The sequence below is a fragment of the Cygnus olor genome, chromosome 2, assembly GCF_009769625.2.
Source record: "Cygnus olor isolate bCygOlo1 chromosome 2, bCygOlo1.pri.v2, whole genome shotgun sequence".
In the NCBI taxonomy this organism is placed as follows: domain Eukaryota; kingdom Metazoa; phylum Chordata; class Aves; order Anseriformes; family Anatidae; genus Cygnus; species Cygnus olor.
This window is the reverse complement of record NC_049170.1, coordinates 7,538,540-7,565,446: the sequence shown is the minus strand read 5'-3', so window position 1 is coordinate 7,565,446 and position 26,907 is coordinate 7,538,540. Positions and strand designations below refer to the sequence as shown.

At 41.0% G+C, this 26,907-nt stretch overlaps 1 protein-coding gene across 11 annotated transcripts in view; it reads left to right on the top strand.

Annotated features, from left to right (window-relative positions):
* KMT2C (lysine methyltransferase 2C) overlaps window positions 1-26,907 on the top strand; it is a 199,753-nt gene that overhangs the window by 57,333 nt on the left and 115,513 nt on the right. For all 11 annotated transcript variants that reach the window (XM_040546212.1, XM_040546213.1, XM_040546215.1 and 8 more), the window contains exons 3-6: window positions 2,314-2,452; window positions 15,677-15,883; window positions 18,929-19,068; window positions 20,700-20,809. In XM_040546212.1, coding sequence (XP_040402146.1) covers window positions 2,314-2,452; window positions 15,677-15,883; window positions 18,929-19,068; window positions 20,700-20,809 — 596 coding nt within the window. The remainder of the gene's footprint in view (window positions 1-2,313; window positions 2,453-15,676; window positions 15,884-18,928; window positions 19,069-20,699; window positions 20,810-26,907) is intronic.

The following is a 26,907-nucleotide window of genomic DNA, read 5'->3' as shown; positions in this document are numbered from 1 at the left end:
AGTCCAGAGCTCTTGAGAGTGACTTGGTGGGCACAGACTTTGCCTTTCTACTGTAATGGATGTCCATTAACGTGTAGTGAGATGAAATAAATTATTTTTGCTTACTTAAAAGGTTTTGCAGGCACAAAACACAGCAAAGTTCCTTTCTTGGAGTTTAACTAGGTTAATTAAAGTTGACGTGGTGAATCAGAGGAAGGCCACGGTTTCTGGTGGTCTTCCTTGAGCACTTCACGTGTGGCTGTCCCAGGCTGTGTTGGGTCTTCTTGAGTACTTTGTGTGTCCCAGGCTGTGTTACGGGTTTTGTTTTGAGATTTAGAATCTTCCTGTCCTGTAGGTGTCCATGAGTTGTACACAACTGGTGGTGCACCCTCCAAGACACACAACAGCTCTCCTCTGATCTCTAATAAAAAGGAGTTTGTGCTCTTAATCAAGTCTGTGCTTAGAAATTTTGGGGTTGCTTACACAAAATTATTCTTTAGATCCAACCTGCTTTGGAAACTAACTACAGATTGTTCTGAAGGGCTCTGTTGGACATTGCCTTTTTCCTAGTCCAGAGATGACTGTAGGGATTGTTTGTTCAGATGGGCCAAAAATGAAGGATACTTTGGTCTGTAGGTGTTGTTGTTTTATATATATATATATATAGTTGAGTGTTGCAAGGAATGTGTTCCTGGTAGGGCATTTATTTAGTATAAAGTGTTTGTCCAGCATCTTTTTTTTTTTAGGACAGGTTGGTGGACTGGTTTTGAAGTGAGCCATTTGGCCTTGCGACGGGTAGTCATTTTTGGATGTTTCAGATGTCCAAAACCATTTCAGATGTATGGTACTCAGTAGCGTGACTGAAATAAGTAAAGTATTTCCAGCTTCTACCAGCTCAAATACCTGGCACACCCAGTCAGGAACAGGAATTTCTTATACTTTTTTCTCAATTTTGTGATTCTCTTAAATATTTTTGGATGCATTCATCAAGGGTTTTAAGCATTATACAGTGTCTCCCTAAATGAGTTCACTTGAGGTTAAAGAATAATTTTATTTAAATCTTTTTGTAGCAAACAAGAAAGATTTCCCCTTCTCGATCTGCTCTGGTGAGTGTATTTCAGTATTACAGATCAAGAAAGGCTCTCCTCAAGTTGCAGTCTTTTGTCCTAAGGATTTTCCTCTTTTATTGTTCTTGTAAGGTTATATTTTGTAGCAGCCTTTTTGGCGTGCCCACCTATGTCACAGATTCTTCTAGTCATCCAATTCTCCACTTGAATCATTTGTCTTTTGCAATATTTGTTTGTCTTGCGAAACGTATATTAATTGTTTTTCAAAGTGTCTTAAGCTGGATGTGCCAAAGAGCATCAGTTGGAGACCTGTAATTGTTCTTGCTTAGGTTTCGAAATGAAGGTATAGAGGAGTGCAGATATACCATGTTTTATTGCTCTCCAGCCTTGACCAGCTCCTTGGTGCCTCTGTGTGCCGGTACGCCCAGAGCGACGCCCTGCAGCGCTCTCCTGACAAACGCCTGACTCACTCGGTGCAAAGGACAGGACCAAACGGGAGCAGAATTGAAGTTACACACACAGTGACCACTTGTTGTTTCGTGTCTCTGCTCAGAAACAAACTTTCTAGACAAACAGAAGCTTTGTCAGCTGTGGATGTATATATTTCTGTCTAACAACTAAGCTAAATTAAAGGGATCTGCAAGAACTGCTTATATTCCAACAGTTCAGCATGGACATGAAACTGGCATAAATCATTTCCTTCCTTCTTTCACCACCCCAGCCTTGTGCCGGCAAAGAGTTAGTGTAATCACGAATGAGCTAGAGCAGGTAGTTGATCAGAGTTAAAGCTAATCTGGGAGGAAAAAAAGGTGTATTATAACCCCAGTTAGTGTGGTCACCCTGATACTTGGTCTGGGATGAAAATGCAGGCGCAGAATAGATGAGGGGAGAAGGAGAGCGCTGCTTTTGGCAGCCCTTCTGCATGATGCTTGCTGGAAATGCACATAAAACTGCAGCCAGCCTTGTATGAAAAGGCTGTTTGTTGTTGAGCAAAACCCTCCCCGTCCCATTCCTCATTGCTTATTGAACATCTTCAATTCACGATTGTGTGCTACAGTATGTAAATACTTCACAAACATTCAGTTTCATATTTTAGGTGTGAAAGATAATATTTTCTTACTTTGCTTTTGTCGTGTCTGATGACAATTACGTGGGTTAATCTATCTATAAATAAAATAGATGTTGGCATCACCTGCTTACAGATCTGACTTAATAGATTTGACTTAATAGTCAAATTAAATAATTATTCATACTGTTTTTTAAACAGAAGTCAAAGAGCAGTCTGCAGAAGAAGATGCCCAAGCAGAAGTGGACAGCACCAAGCAGCTAACACCAGTCCTTCAGCGCTCAGTGTCTGAGGAGTCTGCAAGCTCCACCGCCTCTGTTGGTGTCGAAGCGAAAACCAGGTGAGTAAGCGAGGAGATGGGTGCTGGGGCAGGGCTGGGAGTTGAGTAACGGGGCACAGAGTACTTGGAACAGACTCAGGACACGCTACTGGTGCTTTGAAGTATTAGTAAGGGCAGCCTGTGCTGGCAGCTCTTGTGTTTGAGACTGATGGCTTAATTAGTGTAGAGGGAGATCAAGGTGAAAAGCATGTTTCTTGAGTGTTGTCCTCAGATTACACTTGTAAACCCTTGGATTACAGCATATTAACTGTTAAAATTAAAACAGGTATAAGTGATAGGAGATAAAATGTGGTTACTGAAGTGTTCCTGCAGAGAAAATGGTGTATAAGCAAATTCATATACAATTGTTTCTTAAGTTTCAGTTTGTATTCCTATGTTTTCAGGAAGAAAAAAAAACTCTTGCAATTTCTACTATATTTTTTCCTTATTTAAGAATTCATAATAAAGAAAATAACATTACTGTTTTTTTTCCAACTTGTTTTCAGTATAAATGGCCTCAAAATCAGTGAAAGTATTAATTACGCGTAATTACATTATTTGGGGAAAATTAAAACACGCTGCCTGTGATCGCTGTTGAAACGGTATCACAGAATTCTAGCAGAGCTTCTGTGATGAAGCCCTGCTAACAGCTTTTAACCCAGTAGCAGTTCTCTTTGGCTTCAGAGCTTGCTGTTACCAGTCTGTTAGCAGTTACCAGACACTTACAGGTGTAATTATGTTTTGACAGACGTGGAGAGAATAATGTAGTTATTTTACATCCTCCTAATCAGACACAGAGCACGTTTCCCATGCGCACAAGTTTACTTCATTTACTTTCCGCATGTGTCATTTTCATATTTTACCTGCTTACAGACTTGCTAGCTCCAATAGACACTTCCCTCCTTACAGAGAATTTTGGTTAAATAGGTCTTGTGTGTATACCTGAAAGAAATACACAAAAAATCTGATTTTAATGGAATTTTCCTAAGATAATACTAAACTGCAGTAAATATGTAGAGCAGCTGGAACTGAGCAGTTGTTTTGGTTCTTTATTTGGTCCTGTTTTGGATCATTTGCAAAAGTTGTTCTTCATGTTGTTTCATCCGCTCTCTGTTCTTCTCAAGGTTACTTTCTGGCTCTTATCGTGGATAGTGGATTACAGCACTTTCCCTAGCCATAAACTTTTTCTTTAAAACTGGACAACAGTCAGCCAAAAAAAAAAAAAACCCTGCATTTTTATTTATTTTTTTCAAAAACCAGCCCTTATTTACACTCAATATGTTTGTTCTGCCAACTGGCAGTGCTGAGTTCGATTAGTCAATACTGAAAGGATAGTATGGGTCCATTGCTTTGGCTGATCAAAGCATCAAAAAGCTAAGTACTATTAATTTATAATTAAAATAGCAACGATCATCCCCTGTCTCTAACATTTTTGAAAGAAATGAATTAAAAAGATGTGGAATAGTTAATTGGGACAGGGAGGTTTCTCTCATCCCAGTTGGTTCCAGATTTGGATGCAGAAATCATTCGTGTCCTCATAATAATGGAAAAAATGTAACGCCAGGTTTTATTGGCACCATGTCTTGAAACGTAACAGAAGAATGTCTCTTCTGATCTGGGACTTCTTGATCAGTCATCTGTATCATTGTCTGTGATGTGCTGACACAGGCACCGTGCCTTGCAGGGGTGGAAGGGCTGGATTCTGAGTGCCTTGACTCTGTTTGCTTAGGAGAAAGCACAACGTGTCAAATAACACACACTGGCCACTTCTGGTTCTCTTGTGTAAGGGTGGGAGGAAGTGTATGAAGATTTAGGGTAAAATAAAACCCCATAAAGACTTGGGACCTGTAACTTGGGGAAGCAGCACTGAAGCTGACTTCCAACTTAGTCATATTCATCAGCTTCATCTCTTCTTGTATAATATTTTCTGTTTCATTTTATTGTGTAAGTAACTTAATCCAAGGGAAATGAATATATATATGTATAGAAATAGATTTATGTATGCGAGAGGTATGGCAGTATGTTGTAACAGTGCAGAAATTGGCCAGAACACAGAAGAGAACCGAAGCCCCTACCAGCGGTAGATGCAGGCGTAGGTAGAACTACTTTTGCATCACTTTTTTCAGTAAATAGAATTGAGTATAAGACAATTTCGGGTTTCTACCTATGGCAGTAAAGATAAAGAAAGGAGTTAGAGGAGCATAGGACATGGGGAATAAAAGGAATTTTAAAAAATTAAGTGATTTGCTATTGAAAAATAGTGATCTTGGCATAGTAGGGATGCATCAGCACTAGGATGGGGACTGAGCCAAAGCTTGGCTAGCGTGGTATTTTTCTCCTGACCTCTCCTGAGACTAACTAAGAACATTCAAGAGAAGGGTGATGGAGGTGTAGCCAGTTCTGGAGCCTCGCAGTGCGTAGTACAGAGCGGGGTGTCCAAGAGAGCCATTAACTGCGAAGAGGATCGCAGACTGGGAATTTAATAACAGATTGAGGATTAGCGCTCAGAAAGCAACGTGCTAAAACCTTAGAATAAACATCACCTCAGCCATACCGGGGTATGGCAGGCTGAAAGGGATGAGGTGTGTGTGCGCGCTGCGGAGCAATGAGTGAATTATTGACCACACGTGGGGAGGGGCAACAACGTCAAGCAAAGATAAACTATCGAGCCCGGCAGTGGTCAAAGTAACGCTGCCAGCGCTTATATATCAGGAGTGGCAGGGGGTTTGGAGCCTTTTCCTTTGGTCGTTCCCTTTCTTTTTTCTTTTTCTAAGCCCTGTGAGAAGCTTCTGTCAGCCCAGGACTTATGGTGGAATGGAATCCAGACCCTTCGAAAGGAGCCCGCTCCTGGAGTTTGTGCTGCTGGCAGGGAGCAGGGGCAGTGTAGCCCACGACATGGGCACCCGGCCAGGAACCAGCTGCAAAGCCCACATCCACCTTCCTCCTCTGCTTCCCACATTGCCAGCCCCAAGCATTAAAAGCTAACAAGAATGGCCTAGGAACACAATTTCGTAGGAGAACAAAACACCTTTTGGTTCATTTTATTTTCTGTCTGCTTTCTGAGACCGTAAATGGCATTAATTGCGCATTTTCAGTCCTTTTGCTGAAATCACAAAGACAGATCATCCTTAAAAAATCAACAAGTGGAGCGGAGATTTTCACACAGCTTTTTTGATGAGAGTCTCTCTTGTGAGACTGTCACTAAAACTACACAAAAGCTGGCAACACACCTTCTTGGTCTTCTGCTTCACTTTGTAATTGAGCAAAGCACATCATTTTCATTCCTGCACAATTACACTATTCCCCCTTATTTTGTCAGAGCTTTTAAGATCAAATTTGGAGTCTGGAGGTGGAGGGATGGGGTTCTTTCTTTTGTTGAAAAGAAGTAGGTGAACATCTGTTGGTTGTGTGAACAAAGAAAATATCTGGTGAAAAAAACAGTAATGAGCTTATTTATCTTCGTTCCTTATCTTTTTCTTTTTCTGTCCTTTTTTCTTTAATCTCCAAGGAAAGATCATTACAAAATTTGCAACACTCGGTGGAAAAAGAAATTGTGGAGTGGCATAGAGTTTAGATAATCTAGGCAGAATCATTGCAGTGATGGAAAGAGAAGCTAGATCTTTAGGCAGGAAGGAGATAGGTAGAATATTTAATATAAAGTACATTTAAAAATTGTTAAATTTGTGAAGTCAAGCACGTATTTTAGGGGATACCAGAATTAAGATTAATTTTGAAACTCTAATCACTTCCTTTCCTGCACATGTGTGCAGGAAACTACAGTTTGTAGTTTTACATAAATGCTTTTCTGTAAGAATTCTGTGTGCAGAGCGGACCGTATGCATGAAACAGGGCACCTGAAGTCATTGCATGGCTTTACCTTTAGGCTTTCAGATCTAGATCCATGTAAGCATTTACAGTTTCTTTCTCTGAAATCAGTGATGGAGTTTTACATCTGCAAAGTACAGACATCATCCTTTCATGTTACATCATCCCCCTAAAAAAATAGGTTATTTAATAGTAACAAAATAATAGTTTGTCATTGTATCAATGACCAGCCAACCACAGAGTGAAATCACTAAGATGGCCCAATTTGAATATTGTCGGTAGCTGTAGGTTAAGACAGCAGACTGAAAAATTAGAAAAATTAAAAAGTATTTCCTGTTTGTCCATCCTGTTGGTCTCATGCGTTGACTGCGGAAATGAATTTTATGACTGATGGCTGTTAAAGCAGTTTTGGCCTTTGGAAGTCCCCTAGTTAGCTCATTTTCTAAGGCAGGTAACTGCAGCCGTCATTCTGGTCAGAAGTTTATGTAAACTGCTCTTAAATCTTCTTCCAGTACTAACGGGCATGGTTTAGTGGGTGATACTGGTGGTAAGGGGATGGTTGGACCAGGTGATCTTGGAGGTCTTTTCCAACCTTTACGATTCTCCAAATCGACATTCTGGCCTTAATGTTTTTAATGCTTTCTTGTGCTGGTGGGACTCGACATTCATAGCCATGCCTTTGAGTTGCACATTCCTTTGCTACTTGAATTAGTCTGCTACGTAGAGATGGTCCAACCACTGAAACCCTGTTTAGAAATGCCTGTTCTCCAGGTTTATGGTGTCCTGCTCCCAGTCACTGCTCGCCTCTCACGGATGAAGGTTTTGAGGCACTTAGTCTGTCCCTGCTATCCTACCAAGTCTGCCTCTCTCCACCTGGTTCTGCCCTGTTGCTTACGTGCAGCTGTCCTGTCCTGCTGCTTGTGGGCAGCGAGCCTAGCCCTGGCAGGTCAGATCCGTTCACTGCTCAGACAGATTTTCCTCCCTCTGAGAGATGGCAGCCAGACAGAAGCATCCCATGAGCTGGGTTTCGTGGCTGGCAGTCTGTCAGACCATGCTGAAGCTCTGACAGCACTACGTGTTAGGCAGCAGCTCACACAGACCCAGGCACAGAAGTGGATGGGACGCCTGCTTTGTCAGAGGATTTCACCACTGCGTTTCAGTCAGAGATGATGGTAGGAGCTGGGCATCTTCACTTCTGTTACAGTGTTCAGTGAATACAGCATCTTACCTCATTTCTTCCAAATGTCACCTTGTATGGTTTTTCCCCTCCAGCCTTCTTTGTCAGTCCCTTGCCTTTTTTCATATATTTTTCAGTCATATTGTTGACTCTTCATTGTTTTCCCACTCTCTTTATATTCCTAATCCTAGTTCCTGCTCATCAGATTTCTAATCCTAGTTTATGTCTGGTCAGTTGTATTTTTTTCTTTCTTGGTTCTTTGACAGGTCTGCATTTTCCTTACCCCCAGCTCTGTGACATGACATTTCTTCTCACCTCTTCCTCCATTTTCTTGTTCATTCTCCTTGTAAACAGAGGCTGTGTTCTCTTCCTGCTCCCTTTGGCTTTCAGTATGATCTGTGTTATTCCCCACAGCCAGTTGTCCTGTTGTTCCCCATCACCTTCCATTTCCCCTGCACAGTAAGCCTTCAGTCTCGCCCTGCCCATTCACTCATCACGCCTCCCTTCACTTCCAGTTCAGCCCCAAAACGCAGTTTCCTGTTCCCTCCTCCTCTGCTCTGCGTTCCAGCCGAGAGTTTCTTCTCTTCACATCCGTGTTGGCTTTCCTGGAGGCAGACAGACAGCTGACTCAAAGCACCCGCAATTTAAATGACAGAATCTGGATTCACAGCAGCCGTGAGCTGTCACTGCAGAGATGATCCCTGTGAGCGTCTCTAACCTTTGCTGGAAGCGTTCACGGGGAGAGGATGGTGCATCTGGAGCCTGCCTTCACGTAGGCACTGAGACTGGAGCCTGCTTAGTGCTGAGAGAATTTCTGAGCAGGTTTCACATTTTCACGTTCAGAATTTCTTGTAGGTTTGATCTGCAAAGCTCGAGCGCACGTGGTCTACTTGGTGAGATCAGAAACATTTGGAAAAACAAGTTTGGGTTAATTTTGGTAGGGTTACAGAAAGCATATCTGCAACTTCAAAATCAGGTATAGAAAACTTGAAAAGATTTACAGAGCATCAGAAAGGTTGGTCACAGACACGGAGTGGCTTTCCTATGGGGAACAGTTAAGTAAGGTAGGACCCTTCACTCTGAAAGAGGCTGGAGGAGGAGGATAACAGGCCTACAAAATCATAGGTGCCCTGCGGAGGGTGGCTGTGTATTAGCTGCTCAGTTTGTTTTAATGCAAGAAACAAGGGTTTGTCAAATGAAATTTTGAGGGCTAGATGCAAAATAAAGGGAGGCGATTCTTTGCCCGGCAGACGGTTGTCTAGACTGACATGGAAATCCGTGCCAAAGGATGTTGTGGAGTGAGGGAAAAAAATTACGTGAAATCAAGCAGACCGGGCAAGTTCATGGAAGAGAATCTGAGAATTACTGAATATTTAGGAATAGCACCTGATTCAGGAAGGCTCTGACTTGAAAATACTTGGAGGCATGGAAAGTATCATATGTTTGCCCCGTTCTTTAATACCACCCATGCTTATCCTATTTCCAACACCGACCATACTGGGCTGGCTGGACCTTTAGCCTGACCCAGCACAATTTTGACTGAAGAACCCTCTCTGGTGTACTTCACCTTTTCTTTAAGCATGTTTTCAAAGAACATACGTGAGATTTGAATTATGCAGAACAACATAGTTTTCCGTTCCCTAATGTGACTGAACGATTTTGATGGAACTTTCTTGGAAAAACAGCCAACTTGGTAGGTGTTCAATTTCAGTGATTTTCAGGCAATGAGACCCTGTAACAAATCCCCTAAGGGTGCCAGAGGCTATGCATTTTTGGCATGGTCCATACTCATGTGCCAGGAGAGGGAATCTGTCTTGACCAGACAAAACCACTGGGCACTAAGGCGCACTGAAGACACAGACCACGTTACTTCTTTTCTTTGGGTTTTATCACTCGCAGGTTAAATCACCTCTCAGAATAGCGTAGCTCCTCCTGCATTTATGGTTTGTGAAGTCCTAAATGAGCTTTAAACATTCATTTAGCCTAAAATTGTTGCACATTGATGATGCATAAAAGCATATTTGTACTTTTTAAATCTTAAAACATCAGGTAAATGTGGTGTTTCGCTGATGGTGTTTGGGGGGTAATGTTTTCTTTCTAATCGGAAGAGTATCATGAAGTAGATTATACAGCTGCAGAACTCCAACTGTGCTGGTGTGAAAAAATTGGAGAGCAGTTATTGTTTAATGTCGTTGAATTGCTTTGTGCAAACTGAGCTTGAAAATTCTTCACCAGAAGTTCTGAAGTTCATACGAACTTGCCCCCACCTCCCTTCTTTTTAAAGAAATTGTACTGTGCAAGTTAAATGCTGCTTTCAAAACTACGTCTGTGGAGTTGTACAGAGTGTCAGCCAACTCGAAAATTTCACGTTGTCCTGCGATTCAGTTTCCTATGGGAAGGAAAGCATCGTGTGTAAGACATTTAAACACAGCTCGCATCTGCGAACTTTTGCATCTTTTTCTTTGTAATGTCTTTATTTTGCACTTCTCATACTTCTTTATTCTTAGTCTCATTAATACAGCAGGGTGATTTTTTGGGTTTCTCATGCTGTATCAATGTGAAGCCATTACCTGCCCTGTCAGGAGATTTCTCCGAAGTTGGCTTTGGCAGTTTTCCCTCAAGCTTCTTCATTATCCAAGGTCAGATATGGACAGGATATTTAGAAGATAAAAAGGTGATGTTCCATAAGTCCCTAAATTTTCTAATAACTTCACCTCTGTGAGTATCTCACATATTAGAACTCACACTGGTGCAGATCACTGGCATTGTTTTAAGTCAGAAATCTTTTTTTTCGGTTAAAGTGTAGCGTGCAGGTCTTGATGTGAATTTACATAAGTGATACAGTGGTGTATCTTCAGTAAGGAGAAAAACAATTCACTCTTTAGATAACACAACATAAAATGAAGATAAAGTTAGTGTGTTATTGCAACTTGGCATAGGTAAACAAATAGTAGATCCCCTGTAGTGTTTAATTTAGCTTTTTAACATATGTGAAAACAACTGACAGGGTTAGCTGAGAGACTCATTCTCAAGGCCAGTTCCCATCAGTCTGCTTTCATAATCTGTACAAACAGTGCTCTGAAGTTGTGTTTTGCTCCCAAGCATTCCATTTCGTTCTGCTGAGCTTACTTGTAATTTCAAATAATACTTGCATAAAACAGTTTTAAAATTCTGTGACAACTTCGCTGATACCACGCGAGGTTTTATGCTTCTGTTCCACCTTTCAAAAACGCCAAAGTGTGTGAAAAAAAGACATCCTGAAGGCATTTGTAGATCCTTAGGAAAATCATTGCATAATTCCTTTAAGAGCAAACTAACCCATAGCAAAAATTGAATGATGCCCTGTTCGTTGTCATCTTATTTTTGCATGAAAACCTGTAATTCAGTCATTATTGTAGGAAATGGCAGTAGTGTTCCCCTGTACCACAGTATTTAGTGATCAGGCAATGGTTATAGCTAGTGGATCTTACTGGAATTGCCATGCCTTGTGTTTTCTCAGATACAATTCAATGCCTTTTCCTGCTTAAACAGCAATGATGACCTCTGCTCTTAATAATTACGCTGTTTGGAAAGGTGGATGCACAATAAATCTTTGGTAATTGATGTTCCCTAGGAGGCTGGGAGGGATTTGAGAAGAGGTAAGAGGAGGGCATCTGTTGAGTTGAATCCATGAGTTTGTGTTTCTCACGCTGTTGACAATTTCTGTTCATCACTGTAGAGTTTTCAGGTTCCCATGTGCACGTTCTCCTGAAAAAGGGGACCTTTAGCACTTCTCTGCAGAACAGGAGGCTGTAGGGAAGGATTATTGGTGAAGTTATTCCTATGGAAAGGAGGAAGGGAAACGTATTCCCCCAGCTTCACCCACCAAGTTGTGGCTCAGTGGCAGTGCCACATGTCACTGCCCGTTGTCCTGAGTTCCACTTGGGGATGAAAAACAGGCAGGAAAGTGAGGGGTCACTGCTGATCCCATCGAGGGTCACATTGGCTCACGGGGACCAACCTACAGTAATTCCTGCCAGCAGCACAGCAGGACTCGAGCAGACACAAGCGTAGATCTGTGAGACGGGGACACCGTGTAAACAAGGCATGTTTACTTAAGCCAGCCTGCACATCTGCTTGTTGGCAAGGAGCCTTGGCTGACACAGGACCCCAGTGCCATTTGCCATCTCAGAAGGATCCAGGAGGGGCTTCTGCTTTCCCTTGGGAGTATAATTGTAGCGGCTCTTGGTGCTCTTCAAGCAATGGTAAGCCTGGTGGTCAGCTTTTATTCTGTTAACGAAGTTTTTGAGACTCAATTTTACCTTGATTCCCTCACTGAATATTTGCAAGCAAGCCAGATGTTTCTCCTTCTCTGGTTCTAATTTAATATTGTGCAACTAGTTGCCCAATATTGCATGTGTTGAAATGAAATGCTTTGAACAGGAAAGTTTGTGTTTTAGGATGAGTCCTAATGACTATATGTCATCGCTTAAGTAGAGGAAATAGTGACTGTTCTTCTCCCTTCCTCCAGGATTAAATGACTCTAGGGCATCTTGTTTTCTTCTGTTGGGATGTGGACCATGGTGGATTGTAGCATCTTAGATTCTTGTCAGAGGGTTGAGTCAGTTCTGCTTGTGGAAGAGACTTGTAGAAGATAATGGCTGCAGCAGGTTGCTGAGTTGGACGTGTTTCTTTTTAGAAAGGGCATCTCTGTTACCTTCTGGGAACATCTGGACCTCCTGTAAAGGTTTGGTAGGAGCAGACATTAGCTTCAGACATCGACCTCGTTGCCTCTTACTGCATCTCCTAAATCCAGTTGCATGTCTTGTTTTGTTCTGAACTTTTTTTTCTCTGCATCACGTGTTGCATACAAATACCTGAAGTCCTTTGGGATGAGGTGAGGTGTCAACACCTACTGGCAACAAACCAGCTGTGGAATTTTAAATTTTATATACACAAAGTAGCATTTGTTCTAGGAAAATTTAGGAATTGGGTTGAAATTAATGATTTCAAATTTTCTTTTGGAGCACCATACGTATATCTTAAATGCGGTGAGCTTATTCTTTCTTTTTTCCCTTAGTAGCTTCTAAAAAGATATGTGACACATCATCTCTTGCTTGTTATCCCATTTTGAATTAGCCTGTTCTGAAAATATGCTAATTATGATAACAGATCTAGGGTTTGATCTTAAGAGTTGCCAATATCTCAATTTCATTATCTTCACCATGAGAGCTCTTCTTGCACCGCAGATTTAGCTCCTCTAATTGCATATTGACATATGGAAAGTCGATTCGCAAGTACTTTCTGCTATCCTCAGATGATACGAATGAAAAACTCTTACCTTCTGCCCATGCAGACATAACTTAAAATATTTACTGAGCACTTAAACCTAAAAGGCTTACAGGATGGAAGTGGCCACTCGGTACCGCGCGACAAACCAGCGATGTGACGTGTTGGGAAGCAGAGGAATACGGCTTTCCTGCTGAGCCTCTCCAGCGTCAGGGTGCTGGCTCGGCTTGTTTCCAGGTCTTCAGCGGCCAGATGCATTTGCAGCTTCTCGGCGTGCTCTTTTCACCCTCCCTTGAAAGTGTGACAACTCATTTTTTTCCCCCTTTTATAATCCCTCCCCTCTTGGCTGCGGTCTGACAGTGTTCTGCTTCTCCTCTCCTTGACTCCTGCGTCTGCCTGTTTGCGAGCCTTCAGCGAAGGATTCCCCAGCCCCTTCCCTGCTGGACGTGCGAGCTCTTGCTTCACCTGTGGTCCTCAGCTTTGCTGGAGCAGCAGCAGCACAAACCGTCTGATGCCTGACAGCATCACAGCTGTCCACACCGCTCTGAGGAGTAGCTGTGAAGCTCCCGGCTCTTGCTGTTTCGCTTCCCTCCTCCTGCAGAAAGCTCCTGCTGGAAGTCGCGATGCAGGAGCTGCAGTCTCCAGAAATAGCTGCTTTACCCCCGCGTGCCTTTTGAAGCTACTACTGCTTTAAAAGATGGTTTGTTATTTTAATTATTGTTTCATATTTCCCTTTTATAAATCGTAACGTTAGCACATGTTTGCTGCGACTTCACTTTAAGGAGCTTTGTTTCTTTACTCATAATTATCCTCAAGTCTTTTAGTGAGTAGCAATTGTCTGTCCTAACAGGATGTGTGAATAATTATTTATTCCACTGTGGATAATCTTGTGTTTGTAACTAGTGTAATTTATATGCCATTGTGCTGCCTGTTTAAATCGCTTAAGTCTCCTCACAAGTCTCTCTAGTCTCAGCTAGCCTAAATAGCTTTGCTTGCCTGCCTTACAAACTCTGCCTGCGAGGTCAGATCAGGTTTCGCTGCTAGCCTGGTGGGTTACACGTGCTGACATACACAGCAGCATTCATTTGGTGCTGTGCCACAGGGAAAGCTAGCTTGTAAGGCAGATCTATCTCCCATTTAGCTGTAACTATGCGTTTTTTTCCCCCAGTCTCATGCTGTGTTTATCCTCATTTTCTTCGCATCGCTTTACCTTCGAGTATCTTTTTCTAAAGATTTCTGGAAAGCGGCAGGTATTTACCATCAGTTCCTGGGATTTGTGCTCAGGCAGGATCCGTGAGGGACGTGAGACCTAGGCCAGAAACGTGGAGGTGAACATTTTCTATCGGTACTATGGCAGGGTATTAATTTGAGTACCAGGAACGGCACCTATTTTACCTGCCCACCAACCTGCATGACCCCAAGGAGTGTGTCTGCCCTGGGGAAAGTGCAGTCCTACCTGTCAGTGAAAGGAAGTGGCCTCCTTTCGGGCTGAGTACTCTTGACATGCTGCTCCCTGCGTTAGGCTTTATCTGGTATTACCAGCGCTGTCGTAGCAGCACAGTTCAAAGGTATTTTACGTACCTCACTTTTAATTGCTTTCATCTTTCTTTTTTCTAGTGTTGCTCTGTGGTGCAGGCAAAAGACCTGTCACAGAGTGTGCTGAATCAAATCTGAGGTGGCTTTGCTGGTTTTCGGGGTCTTCTGTTCCAAGCTGGAACTTCTCTTTTTTTGCTTTCTTTTTCTGTCGCTGCTCAGACCTCACCTGGCTGAAAAGCGCGGGTACTCCATATTTTCTTTCCAGAATTTACTGGGAAATGTACGCAGGAGTTTAGCCTTAAGATTTCCCCTTCTTCCCACGTTACCTCCCTCCACCCACCCACCCGGCACAGACCAAAACCCAAACATGCCACCTTGCAGATGCGCTTAAATCTATTTAAACGGGATCCAGTCAAAACGAGGCCTCTAGCCAAGTGCCTGATTTCCCTCAGGCATCTTTCTGGGGTCTTAGGGGCGGAAATACGAAGAAAACAGAATTGCTCATTTAAGCATAAAAATGTGTTAAATGGCCTTCCTTTAAACGAATGCAAACTGCATTAGTTGCAGAAGTTCACATTTTAAGTTTGTGGATATGTTTATTACAGAAATATTTTTCAGTAGCTTCCATATGATGTGACACAAGGAGTGCTGTCAGAGCTGTCATTTCAGTGCTGTTGCTATGTTCTGCATGCTAAAACATAATTGCAAATGGTACAGGGATGGCTTAACGGTCACAGTTCTGTAAATACAAATTTCCTCTAGTCAAACTTGGAGGTACTGTATTGTTTTTAAGTGTGAAAGAGGGTAGTTGGATCTGTGTACATCATATGCTCTGCTGTGTGGGACTGCAGTCATTGCTGTGATTTTCCCATTCTGTTTTTTCTCTGTTTGAATAAACCTTTTGGTGTATAGGATATGCGCACTGTGCTGTTACACATGGTGGCAATGTGCTAATAGAAAGTATATGTGTAGCACACACGCACTGTGTACAGAAGGCTTTGCCTTTTCCATGATGGCAGAGCTGAGGTCTTACAGCGGGTGCAGGATGTTAATCAAGTTGTTCCTCCTATTCTTTTCCTTTTTTGCCCTGTTTTCTTCTGCCTTTTAGCTACTGTGCGTCTGGAGATAGTGGTGGACCTGTCACGTGCTAAGAATTTTTGAACAAAAGGATGATCTTTTTATTAAGCGCTTGGATATTTCCTGTTTATTTATTTATTTGAATTATGCACTTCTGTAAATTCAGAGGTTCTTTAGCATAAGTGTAAATAGGCTGGAAGTAGTTAGCCTTCCTGAATGTTGGGTTCTGATACCTGACAACACTTGTGAGCTGTTGTTGCTTTTCTGTGAAGGGTTAAATTGGCGTGGAAGTTGATCTGGGATGGAATATCTCTGCTGTTTCCCCCCTCCCCAAAAAGAAATAATTATCTTCCCTCCCACAGCGAACAACTCTGCGCCTTTTGTTACTGTGGTGAACGAAGCTCATTAGGACAAGGAGACTTAAAACAATTCAGTCCAACTCCTGGGTATGTTATCCCATGGAAAAACCAGCCTTTAAACAAGAGCGAAGCCAGCGACAGCACCGATGGAGCTTGCGAGAAAACTCCAAGGCAAAACTCAGTGCCGCGCAAACAAAGAGGACAGAAGAAGTAAGTCGGTTTTACAGGATCTATGGTTTTATGGTTTTGATTCCTCTGCAGCTCACGAAGTATGTTTAGAGGTACTTGTACTGTTGCATTTGTGAAAATTTAATATGGTTCATTAATGTAAGTAGGCTTGGTTTTTTTTTATATATTTTATTTTGAAAGAATGCAAGCAGTATAGGAAATCCTGTAGGAATTGTAGAATATCCTAAGCTGAAAGGGGCCCCCAAAGATCATGGAGTTGAACTCCTGATTTCACACAGAAATGGTTGCCTCTTTTTCACTTCTTAAAGATTGGTTTCTCCTTTTAAGTGAGAATCTTGACTAGAAGACTATAGAAAAGATTATTTAGAAGTTATTGTGAAAGCACAGATCCACTTGTGAATTCAGAGTATTGGGGTTGGGGGTTGGACCTGATCTCTTGAGTTCCCTTCCAACCCCTACAATTCTGTGTGATTCTGTGAAAGTAAATTGGTATGCAAAAGGATAGAAGATAATGGATTTCTGAAGTGCCATTTATTTTGTACAATGGAGTAAATAGAAGCCTCTCTCCATCTCTTGGAAGCATTTTCCCCATGTCCTCCAAAACTGGTTCATGCCACTGTGACAGGAGAGTTACGCACACATAGCATGTTCAGTACCCTTTGGAAGTGGTGTTCATTAGCTTTCCTAAAACAGTGTTGTCAGTCACTGTACTAGCAGTATCCCGTGTCCTGTCCCGTAGGTGCCACCTTTCAGTATCACAGAACCACAGCCCGGTGAGGCTGGCAGCACCTCGGGGTTCCTCGGGCCCAGCCCCTGCCCCAGCAGGGCCACCCCGAGCAGGGTGCCCAGGCCCATGGCCAGGCGGCTTTTGGAGCTCTCCAAGGAGGAGACCCCACAGCCTCTGGGCAGCCTGGGCATCAGGGAGACCTCCTGGGCTCCAGGCTGTGCCCAGTGCCTCCTGTCCTGGCACTGGGCACCACTGAGAATAGCACTGAAATACCACCAGGTATTTATAGATGTTGGTATCTCCCCCTCATCTCCAGCTGAAAGTCCCAGCTCTCAGCTCAGAGGGGAAGTGCTCCACGCCCTGAATTACTAAACTCACTAATTCTGAAAAATTGCAGGAACACAAACACAATTCCGCAGATAGGTTTTATTAAAGATACGGCAACGACGCTTCGGATGTGACTAATCAGACAAGCGGGTTGTTAGGCTGATCCCCCAGCGGGGCCGCGCTGGATGTCGGGGATTGGCTGTGGGCGCGGGGCTGCCGCCAGCCCCGAGGCCCGGCTGAGGGAAGCTGAGGGAAGCGCAGGGAAGGGAAAGGAAAGGAAGGGAAAAGATAGGAAGGGAAAGGAAGGGAAGGGAGCGGCAGCGGCCCCCCTGCTTTAAGATGGAGCCACGAACGGGGTCCTGCAGCCGCTGGCAGGGCAGCTGCGGCTGTGTGGTGCATGGCTCTTTGCCACCCAGCTTCGCTCCTAGGGGTGCCAGATCTGACAGGAGCACTTTGGTGACGTATTTTCGGCTGGGTGTGCCCAACAGGACTTGTTAAGGTTCAGTACTTGGGCCCGGCTTGCTGGCAGAGGTAGTTTTGTGCTTGGTCAGGCCGACAGCATGCTGCCATACGACTGTCAACATTGTAAAAGTGGGCGTTGGAGGGTGCTGGTGGGGGAAAACAGGTTCTCTTCAGCCTCACGGAGCTACCCCCTCCCCTCACACAGTTCCTTGGTGTTTGATATGCACGTCAAATAGTGCCTTAAAAAAACACGAAGTAAAAAAACAAAACCACAAACAGGCTGGGGCGGAGCGTGTTTCACTTCAGGATAAAACTGCAGAGTAAATGAGGATGTTTGCTGACTGGATTGGATCCTGTGAGAAATGCCTTCTCAGTTGGGGTTTAATTTTTTTCTTTTTTTTTTTTCAGTTTTGGTGTTTTGAGTGGTGGTTTAATGTTGGAACTGGCTCTGCTGAGCGTGGGGGCTGTTCAGGAGGGAGTTTTGTAGACCAGAGTGGGTTAATTTGGTGCTCTGTGAGGGACATCACACTGCTGATAGTGCTGGAGCTAACTGTCATGAGTCATTAGAATATCATTTAGTAATTAAAAACTTTTAAGCTCTCTCTGGCAGTACAAGAGGGTTGTTTCTCTCTCTCTTTTTTTTTTCCCCACAAGTTTTCTATTGATTTTTCCCTGTATATTTCTGAATGTTGTTTTTGGAGTAGAGCACACGTAGTATTTAGGAAGGCAGTGTTATCACAGGTTACAAGTCCGTTGTTTACTGTAGCTCTTGGCACCAGGTCATTTTTAGTGTCCTTTTTTAGTGGTTGTGCGCAGAAGGAGAGAAGTCAGCAGAAAAGTATTTTTATGCTGTCTCAACTCTACAAACTCAGAAGAAACAGTAAATGTACAACTTTGAGTTACTAATGGGGGAGAATAATGAAGTTCAAAGAACGTTAATAGAAAAAAAACACACCACTACCCTCTTTCCTGCTAACCAGTGAAGCGTTGAATGAGGTCAGATCTCTTGAGTAAGTAAGCTTAATGCAGATCCTCAGATGTCCAAGATAAATTTTGCCTGCAGGAAATAAAGCAGGAGGAATCACCACTTCCTTCTGTTAGTTGACTAATCTGAGTGTTATTACCTGTTTTCTGTTAAGATTAGAATTTGGGGAACAAATTAATACAGTTAGAAATGAGATATGCCCATGTCAGCACAAGGTAGTAACCTTTATATCACTGGATTTCTGAATCCCCCCGCATTCCTTCCTGCTGTCCCTACCCCTCCCCTTTTTTCTTACTTATCCGCTGCAACCGAGGTTGATGCTCCCCGCCTTTACCACCCTCTTGGCTTCCTTCTACATCTCGTCTTCCCCAGAATAACACAGACTGCTCGCTGTTACTTAATTCTCCAATTCTCAGATTTTTGGTCATGTTGATTATATTTTAACATGTTTGGAAAAGTTTGTTTTCCCTGAGTTTTGTATCATTTACAAGTATCTAGCTAATCGAAGGAATTATGTGGTCACTTCTGAGGTGTTGTTTTTTTTTTTTTCTTCTCCCTGATACAGATCTCGATCGAGTATAGCATCATGTACAAGTGTAAGCACCCAAACTGCTTCTGACGATCAGGTTGTCAAATTCTGGGATGAACTCAGTTTAGTTGGCTTACCAGATGACATTGATGTTCAAGCCTTATTTGAGCCAACAGGTAAGATATGTTGCTCTTCCTCATTGTTTCACATACACCAGTAGCTGCAGTGACAATGAGTGAAGTTATTCAGCTGTTCATTTTCTGTGCTCTGGTGTTTGTAAAGTATTTGATTGTGCTTTCTTAGCTTTTACCAATGTTCTGTGATGTTTCTGTACAGTACTGGACAGAATCTTAGCAGGTCATTGATGATGTTGAAGATCGTTTCCAACCTAAAGGATTCTATGACTATATGAGGAAATAGTTGTAATCTGCTACTGAACTGTTGTTGTTCAGGTAGTAACATCTCAGTATCACAATTGTATTTTGTGGAAAAAAAGAGGAAGGAAATGAGATACAGCTTAATACAATTTTTAAAGTCCCAATCTTGTAGCCTCACCTAACTTCATGCTGCTCTTATGGATTATCTAAAATAATGGAAGGAAAGATTTAAAAGAGTGGGTATTGATAAAAACAATAGAGATATAACACACTTGCACAGTTCTCTGTAAGAAAACTGTCTGGTTTGTCATCTATGCTTTTGTTTTAACGTAGCTTCTCTTTTTATTCAATTATGAATTACTTTTTCAGAAAGCGTCTGTGTCCACATTCTTTTGACGCCAGTAGTCCACTCACATATTTTGGCTCAAAAATGGAAATACATTTCTGTTTAAACCTATGCAGTGATATAAATGTTATTCTTTCATGAGTGTGAAAATTGATTTCAAAGTCTAATTTAAAACAACTTTTGTTTTAAATAGTTATACTATAGTGTGTGGGGATGGGGGCGTGATCAATATAAATTATTTTGTCATTATTATTTGTAGAGGACTCTTCCCAGGCTATTGCAGAATTTTTGAGGGAGTTTTTTTGTGGCTGAATGATTAAGTTGGCCAACTGCAGTATCTGATTTCAGCAGCTAATGTACAGCATTGTTTCAAATCTAGGAAAAAGCTGTCACAAAATTCCTTTGGAAGTATTCATCATTTACACTGTCTTTTCCCATGGCTGAATTAGAAACTTCTTTTTAAGATATATCCATTGATTTCTGCAAATTCTGTTTTTAAGCAGATACTCAGTTACCAATAACGCGTTTGTACTTAAATCTGTATTATGCATCTGTTGCATTGATGCAGTTTTCTTACGTGGTTCTTCTGTTCATGCTATGTTTTTACCTTTTAAAAATTTTATGTAGAATTCTAAAGCGTCATTTGAGCATGTTCTACATAAACATACGGATCTGTGCGTGGTCATTGGCAAACATGTTAAGATTACATACAGACAAATGTTGTCTGGAGTTAAAACCAAGACCTTCGCGTCTGTCCTGTGCACAAACATTATGTATATACCCTCTTATTAGGATTTCATGATCAGGCATCTGAAAGCTAGAAACAGATGTACAGAATGTGCTGAAATGAAGTGGAAGATGTTTTATGTATCAAAAAAAATGCAGTATATTTGGAATCTGATAGTAACTGCATTGTGTTTGGTGTATGATAATAAGGGCATTAAATGTTGCAACAAGAAAAATAAGAAGAAAGACTGCTCATTTTCTCTGACAAGTGTGTTCTACTAGAATGCGGTTCTACACTTAAAGGAAATGCTTGACAGAGTTGTAAAACTGAAGCTGTCCTTTCCTCACAATGCATTAGGTCATTGCTGGGCTCATCACCGCTGTGCGGAGTGGTCATTGGGAGTCTGCCAGACTGAAGAGCAGCTATCGGTGAACGTGGACAAAGCTGTTGTCTCAGGGAGCACAGAAGTGAGTAAAAAAAATAAATCAGAACGTTTGAACCAGCAGGGAAATAGATGGTGAGATGGGATTGAAAAACAGGCAGTAAACTAATGCAATATAAGGTATGACCAACAGTATCCACGTACAGATCTCTGAGCTTACATTCATCTTAAGTTTTTTTTGGACAAGTATTCATGATAAAATCTACTCTTGCAATATATCAAAGAGGCTGACTTCAGGGCCTGTTCTGGGATAGCTAGATTATAGAAGGTACATGGCTGACCGAAATACAGACAAAAGAATAGTTGAATTCATGTTGGCAAATGACCTGCTCAGTAGAGGAAATAGTTTTGGGTTTGCCAGTTTGTATTCTGAAATTGTGTGACTCAAATATAGGAAAAAAAATTCACTATTACTTTTATACTAATTGCAAAGAGGAGGTGGGTGTAGGAAAGCTAGTGTTCAACACAAAGCCTAGGTTGTTGTTATAAATACTGATAGAAATACATATTTAAATGTTGACTGTTTTAGTTTGAAATGGTAATGTATTTGAAAAGTTAAGTACCTTTGAAAAGGGCAGTCTTTTGGTGTCGTGTTGTGGTATCACGTTGGAGTGATGATGAGACAGATTTCACGTTGTTTTTACCACATGTAGGTATACTTTTTGGTCTTACTTAGTCATGTCTAGTAGATTATTTTAATAATTTTAGTTTCTTATTAATTAATTCTTTATTAATCAGTCGTGCTGTGATCAAGTCTGCATAATTTGCTTTTTTTCCAGTGATCATGCTTAGGCGTATTTTTAATTGATTCTTAAAGTTTTTCATGCATTATATTAAAATAACAAATCAATGTGTAAGATGCCAGTAAATGTTCTCCATTGTGTGGAGTAAAAAGCTGCTTTAAATCAGTCTTTCAGTACAAGCTGTATAATACAGCTTTACTTATGCCATCTGCTTTTACATACACCCATATTGAATAAATGCTTTACTTTGAATTGAATAAATGCTTTACTTTGAATAATTTAATTGATTGCTGTGCTTCTGCTTTCAAAGTAAGAGACTATTCAGAATGAATGAACCTGACAGAATTAAGTCCTAAATGAGCTTGAAGACGTTAAAACATTCATGTGTGTGTGCATGTGTAAATAAAAAAATCATAAAAAGAATGAAATGAGCATCCAAAATTTGACTTTTTTTTTTTTTTTTTTTTTTTAAAATCTCAGTGCTGGAAAGTTTTAGTCCTCTTTTTTGGATGATTATGGTGGTAGTTTGTAGCCATTTTGTGATCAGCTCATTCCCATCGGTAGTCATTTTCTTAATAATGTGCTGGTTTATAACAGAATCCTTCTGATAGTGTTCAAGCTTGTCTTTTGTTCTGTTGAATTCCATCCTACTTCCATTATTTCAGTTCCATTTCTTTCTTTATGGTACCTTGCTTCTCCCCTGTATTGATGATGTCTCAGCCTCCTGTCATTAGTAGTTTTGAATAGATGTTTATAATGTAAATATTTAAGGATTTTTGAAGAATTCTTCATTTCTCTGGTGAAATAGTTTCCATTTCAGTCTTGTCTTTTCATGGGCCATTGTGTAATTTCTCTACTAATCTTCTCAAATTCTGCAAATAATTTTTTAGACACATCTATTGCACAGTGCAGTGCATAGAGATGAGAGATGAAATTTGCATCGATTGCCGTTCTGCATATTTTCTATTCAGTCTTTGCTGAAAATGTTGAGAAACTTTCTTCTCTGCAATACAGCAGTCAGCCAACAAAGAAAGAAGTTGTTTTGATTATTCTGTTTTATCCTTCTTGTGAGATCCTCAGGGAGAGCAGAGTAAGAGCTCAACATTGATTGATTTTGGAGGAGTAGCTGGACCAAATGGGACATCTTTATCCCACGGTCACACCAGGGAAGTTTTGGCTTCTGGTTTTTCAAGAAATAAGCAGCAAACTCTTGTAGTTCTCTGTTTCTGACCGTGGAGCAGTGACGTGGGGGCTGCTTACATTTGTGTGTAACTGGTTTTGAGCCCAGGTAATCCCTGTTTGCTTGTTGTGTCCAGGCTACACTGCTCGGTAACCATTTTTCACTGGCCTCAGTGCTTTTTAACTTGTCACTCAGCTAAAAAAGGCACAAAAAAGTATAAGGTGTGCTGGTAATATTCTGCAGTAGTGGAAAAAGTAGTTTCTGAGAACAAATTTTCTTCGTGTGAGACATTTTAAAAAGTTCTGAATGAGAGGTATAGCAGTTGACTTAATATATGGTTTTGCATTTACAGCTGCTTGCATTTTGCATTTGCTAAAATTCTGGGTTTCTTTCTAGTGTGATGTTACTGCATTTTAAGAGTAAAGTTTCTATTTAAATGTTCTAAGCACTGTTGGCAATGCAGATGCAAGTATGTGCTCAGGGCTTACAGAAAAATGGTTTAAATAAGAACAAGCTGTATGTTAGTTCCTCTACTTGCCACCAATTTTGCTTTGTTTTTTTTTGTTGTTGTTGTTGTTGTTGACTGGGGCTTTGTGTCTTCTTGGAAGTCCCTCTGGCATTCTATGGGTTTATGATGTGGTTTGCAGCATTGACATCTTTCTTCAGCTGGGAAAGTATGTTTTCTTTTCTTGACGTTCATATACAGATGAATTTTTGACATGCAACAACCATTTTCTTGATAGTAAAGTTCTTTGGTTTAGGTCTTCTAAGTTGTGGAGAGCATTTTGGAGCTTTTCTTACCTTGAGGGTCTCTTAAACTTGTAAGTTACAGTCATGTTTCTCATTAGTTAGGATGTCTATTGTTTGCAAATCTGTTCTAACTGGATATGACAATGTTTCTCATTACTCTGTTTACCAGTTGGGATGTCCATTTGGCTTCACTGAACTTGTGATTGCATTAATAAAGCTTGCGTGGACATATTTCATTGACCTAGTCCAAAGTATGTATGTTAATTCATTTTCGTTTCTTCTTGGCTTGGTTTTCTGAAGGTTTAAAGTACAGTACTGCAGAGATTTTGGTGTGTGTGCACGTCTCACAAGATAGCCTGCTTAGCATTTCTTTTTTCTTTGGTTCTTTCTTTAGATTCACTCATTCTGAAGGCCTGGCAGTTTACTTACTCAGGCATCTGACCAATTTGTTACGTGCATTTGCATCTAGACGTATGTGGGTTCTTTGACTTTCTATCAAAGTCTTGGTTTCGCCTCTGTTTAATATTAATGAGTATACATACATATATATATATATATATATATGCGAGGTGTTTAAACTCTTATTCATCATGTTTTTTAAGTGACAAATAAAAGCTGGAATGTACTGTTAGATTTCTGGTAGTAGATGCTGCTCTAGCCCTTCTGGGTGGTATGGTTGACTTGTTTTATCTCATTGCTTACCATGTTCATCTGAGCAACTGAGGGTTCACTGATAGTCTCAGAACCAGTTTTTAAGAGAGCAAAAGAAGAACCGGCGATCCAGTTGGCAAGCATAGAGTCAGAGCATTATTCAGGAAGACTCTTAAGATATGGAAACTTAGCTCTGGAGCTTTAGCAGTATGTAAATCTGAACACCCCGGTGTGGCAGTTCGTTCCCCTTTCTTTCAAGGCTTTCTTGGGGTTCGGGAGTCATTTCATTTCAAGTTTTGAAAGAAAATGGCTTCAGAATATGGAAAGCAGGAGAGAAAATTTCTAGTGATTTGCTTGATCCAAAACCTAACTAAATTGCTTATAATTCATAAGTGCTCTACTGAGTACATAAAAAATTACCGTAGTAAAGAAGTTGTCATGTTGTCAGCTTTATGAAGATAATCTTTAATCGGTGAGGTCTTTCTACAGATCTTTGTGGTAAGATGCAGAGATGGTATTAAATGGAGACTTGGGAAAATAAACAAAGCAAAGGGAAATGATTGAACAGAAATCACAGTTTTTGCATTAAAAAAATGGATGTGGATGAGCAGAGAGTTCTGCTTTTTGTTGTATTTCTGGCTTCAGCACCGTGTTTTCTTAATTATGCTGGTTTTTGATATTTGGAAGAATGATACGGCCTGAGCCTTCCTGGCATTACCGTTAAAAATGGAGGCCTTTAGGGCTTGCATCTGCTCAGCTTTTAACACGAAAGGTGTTTGAAATATTTTCAGGTATTTTTAAATACTGCTTTATAATCTCCTTGTTTATTTTACATATATCGAGTAGGTGGCTGTTTCGCTCTGGTCTGTTGAGGAAGTAATAAAGTTTACTACTCGTCTGCCTTACATTGTCTAGCCATAACTCTTCTTTATGCTGCAGAGACCCACATCTCTGCATTATTCTCTAATTGTTGAAAGCTCTATGCTCCCGTCTAGAGCATCTTGCACTCTAAACTACAAGAGTGTGCATCAAAATTGCAGGAAAGTGCTTTAAAGGACCCTGGTGGGTTGGACAGACGTTAGCAGATAAGGGTTGCATGGTTTGCCTAGAAAGGGAAGGTGATTAGTTGTAATGGTTTAGGAAGTTGTATAAATCAAAATGCAATAAGGTGGGCTTTTATTTTTATATATATATATATGAGTATCTCAATTCAAGAAGTGAATTTAAGAAGGACTCAGTAGCTGATGTGTTTGAACCACTTCTGAACACACTGTGCACAAGAAAGGAATGTAATGTTAATTTTCCCAGCCAGCTTTCTCTTCCGATAAAGTGTAGAAAGCAGTTTACAAGTCTGGGAGCATTTATCAAGGACACAAGTCAAAGAAAACAGTATTGGTGGAAACCAGAAAGGAGGTTCCTATCTGCTTAAAGGCTGAATAAGGGAAACATAACACTGATGAAATGTCTAAAGCAGTCATTCCAAAATACTGTATTATTCTGTTTCCGTTTTGTAAGATGTGGATTTCTGTTTGCTCCGAGATTCTCTATAGCTCCTTGCATATTTATCTACTTCACAGCTTTCATTTTTCCAGTAACAGTCAAGTGTTTTTTCAGGACCAAGACTCTTGCAACCAGATAGCTGAAAAATTGCCGGCGTCTTCTCCCACCCATCCATTTTTTTTTTAGTTAATCAGGGCAGTATCTTCTCTGTGTACAAGGCAGCTGTTTTCGGCTCCTGCTGAGTTTCTGCAGGCTGTTTGGCATGTTATCATTGCTGAGAACTGTAGGAGTTGTTGCTTTGCATAGAGGCAAGCTAATCAATAGCATCTTGCCTTGTTCCAAACTGTAAACGATCTGCTGTTTTGACACTCTTCGCTCCTGGTAAGCCCTTTTTCACATGGTAACACAGTCTTTAATTTTTTTTAAAAAAGCATTTTCCCTTGATTTCTGCCACCAGAGATATGAGATTGCTGTTTGCGGATGCTTCCAAGTTGGAGCAATGTAATGAGGCTTATGTATTAAATTCACACTCTTTTTTTTTTCTTAAAGTCCTTTCCATCTACATTTTTAAGTTCTTTGCTCCAGATTGAATTCTAGCATGATGCTTATGAAGCTAAACTGTAAGGAAAAAGTAAATTGAGGAGAAAGATGAAAACCAGTTAAAACATGTACAGGATTTTTTTTTAAGTGTTTGTCCACATTTGGAAGATATCCTCACCCCTTAGCCTCAGTAAGTTCCTTGTCTTGTTGAGTCTTGTCTATGTTTTTAGTGGCATGCACGTATGTTTACTTGTGCTTCTTTGCACAAGTTGAAAACTGATTTGGCTGAATTGATATTTCCTTTTATTGTTCCTTGTATGTGAAGGTAAGTGTGCACATCTTACAAAATGAACTTCATGGGCTGTGGAGGCAGTTATTGGGCAAATTTTATTTTTGGTTACTACAAAAAAACAGTGTGAAAATTGCTTTAAATTGCAGAATTCTGGAGGTAGGGACCCTGCTTGACTTCATATCCATCTCAACCAAACTGAATAGAGCATGTTCTGATTTCCTTTCTCAAGGTAGAGAGGAGGATTTGGAGTTCCTTGATGCTTTAAAGGTTCCCTTCTTCCTGTTTTGTTACTGGAAGAGCTAGTAATTCTTAAAGCCAAGGGAAAATGCATAAGGAATACCATCTATCATAATACATACTTCTTCTGAGCAGAGTCTTCTGTATTTGCCCATTTTTTCAAGAAAAATCACTCTGTGATGTGATACTATATGAGCAGCTCAGGTAGCCAGAAGTTCCCCTCCCAACTC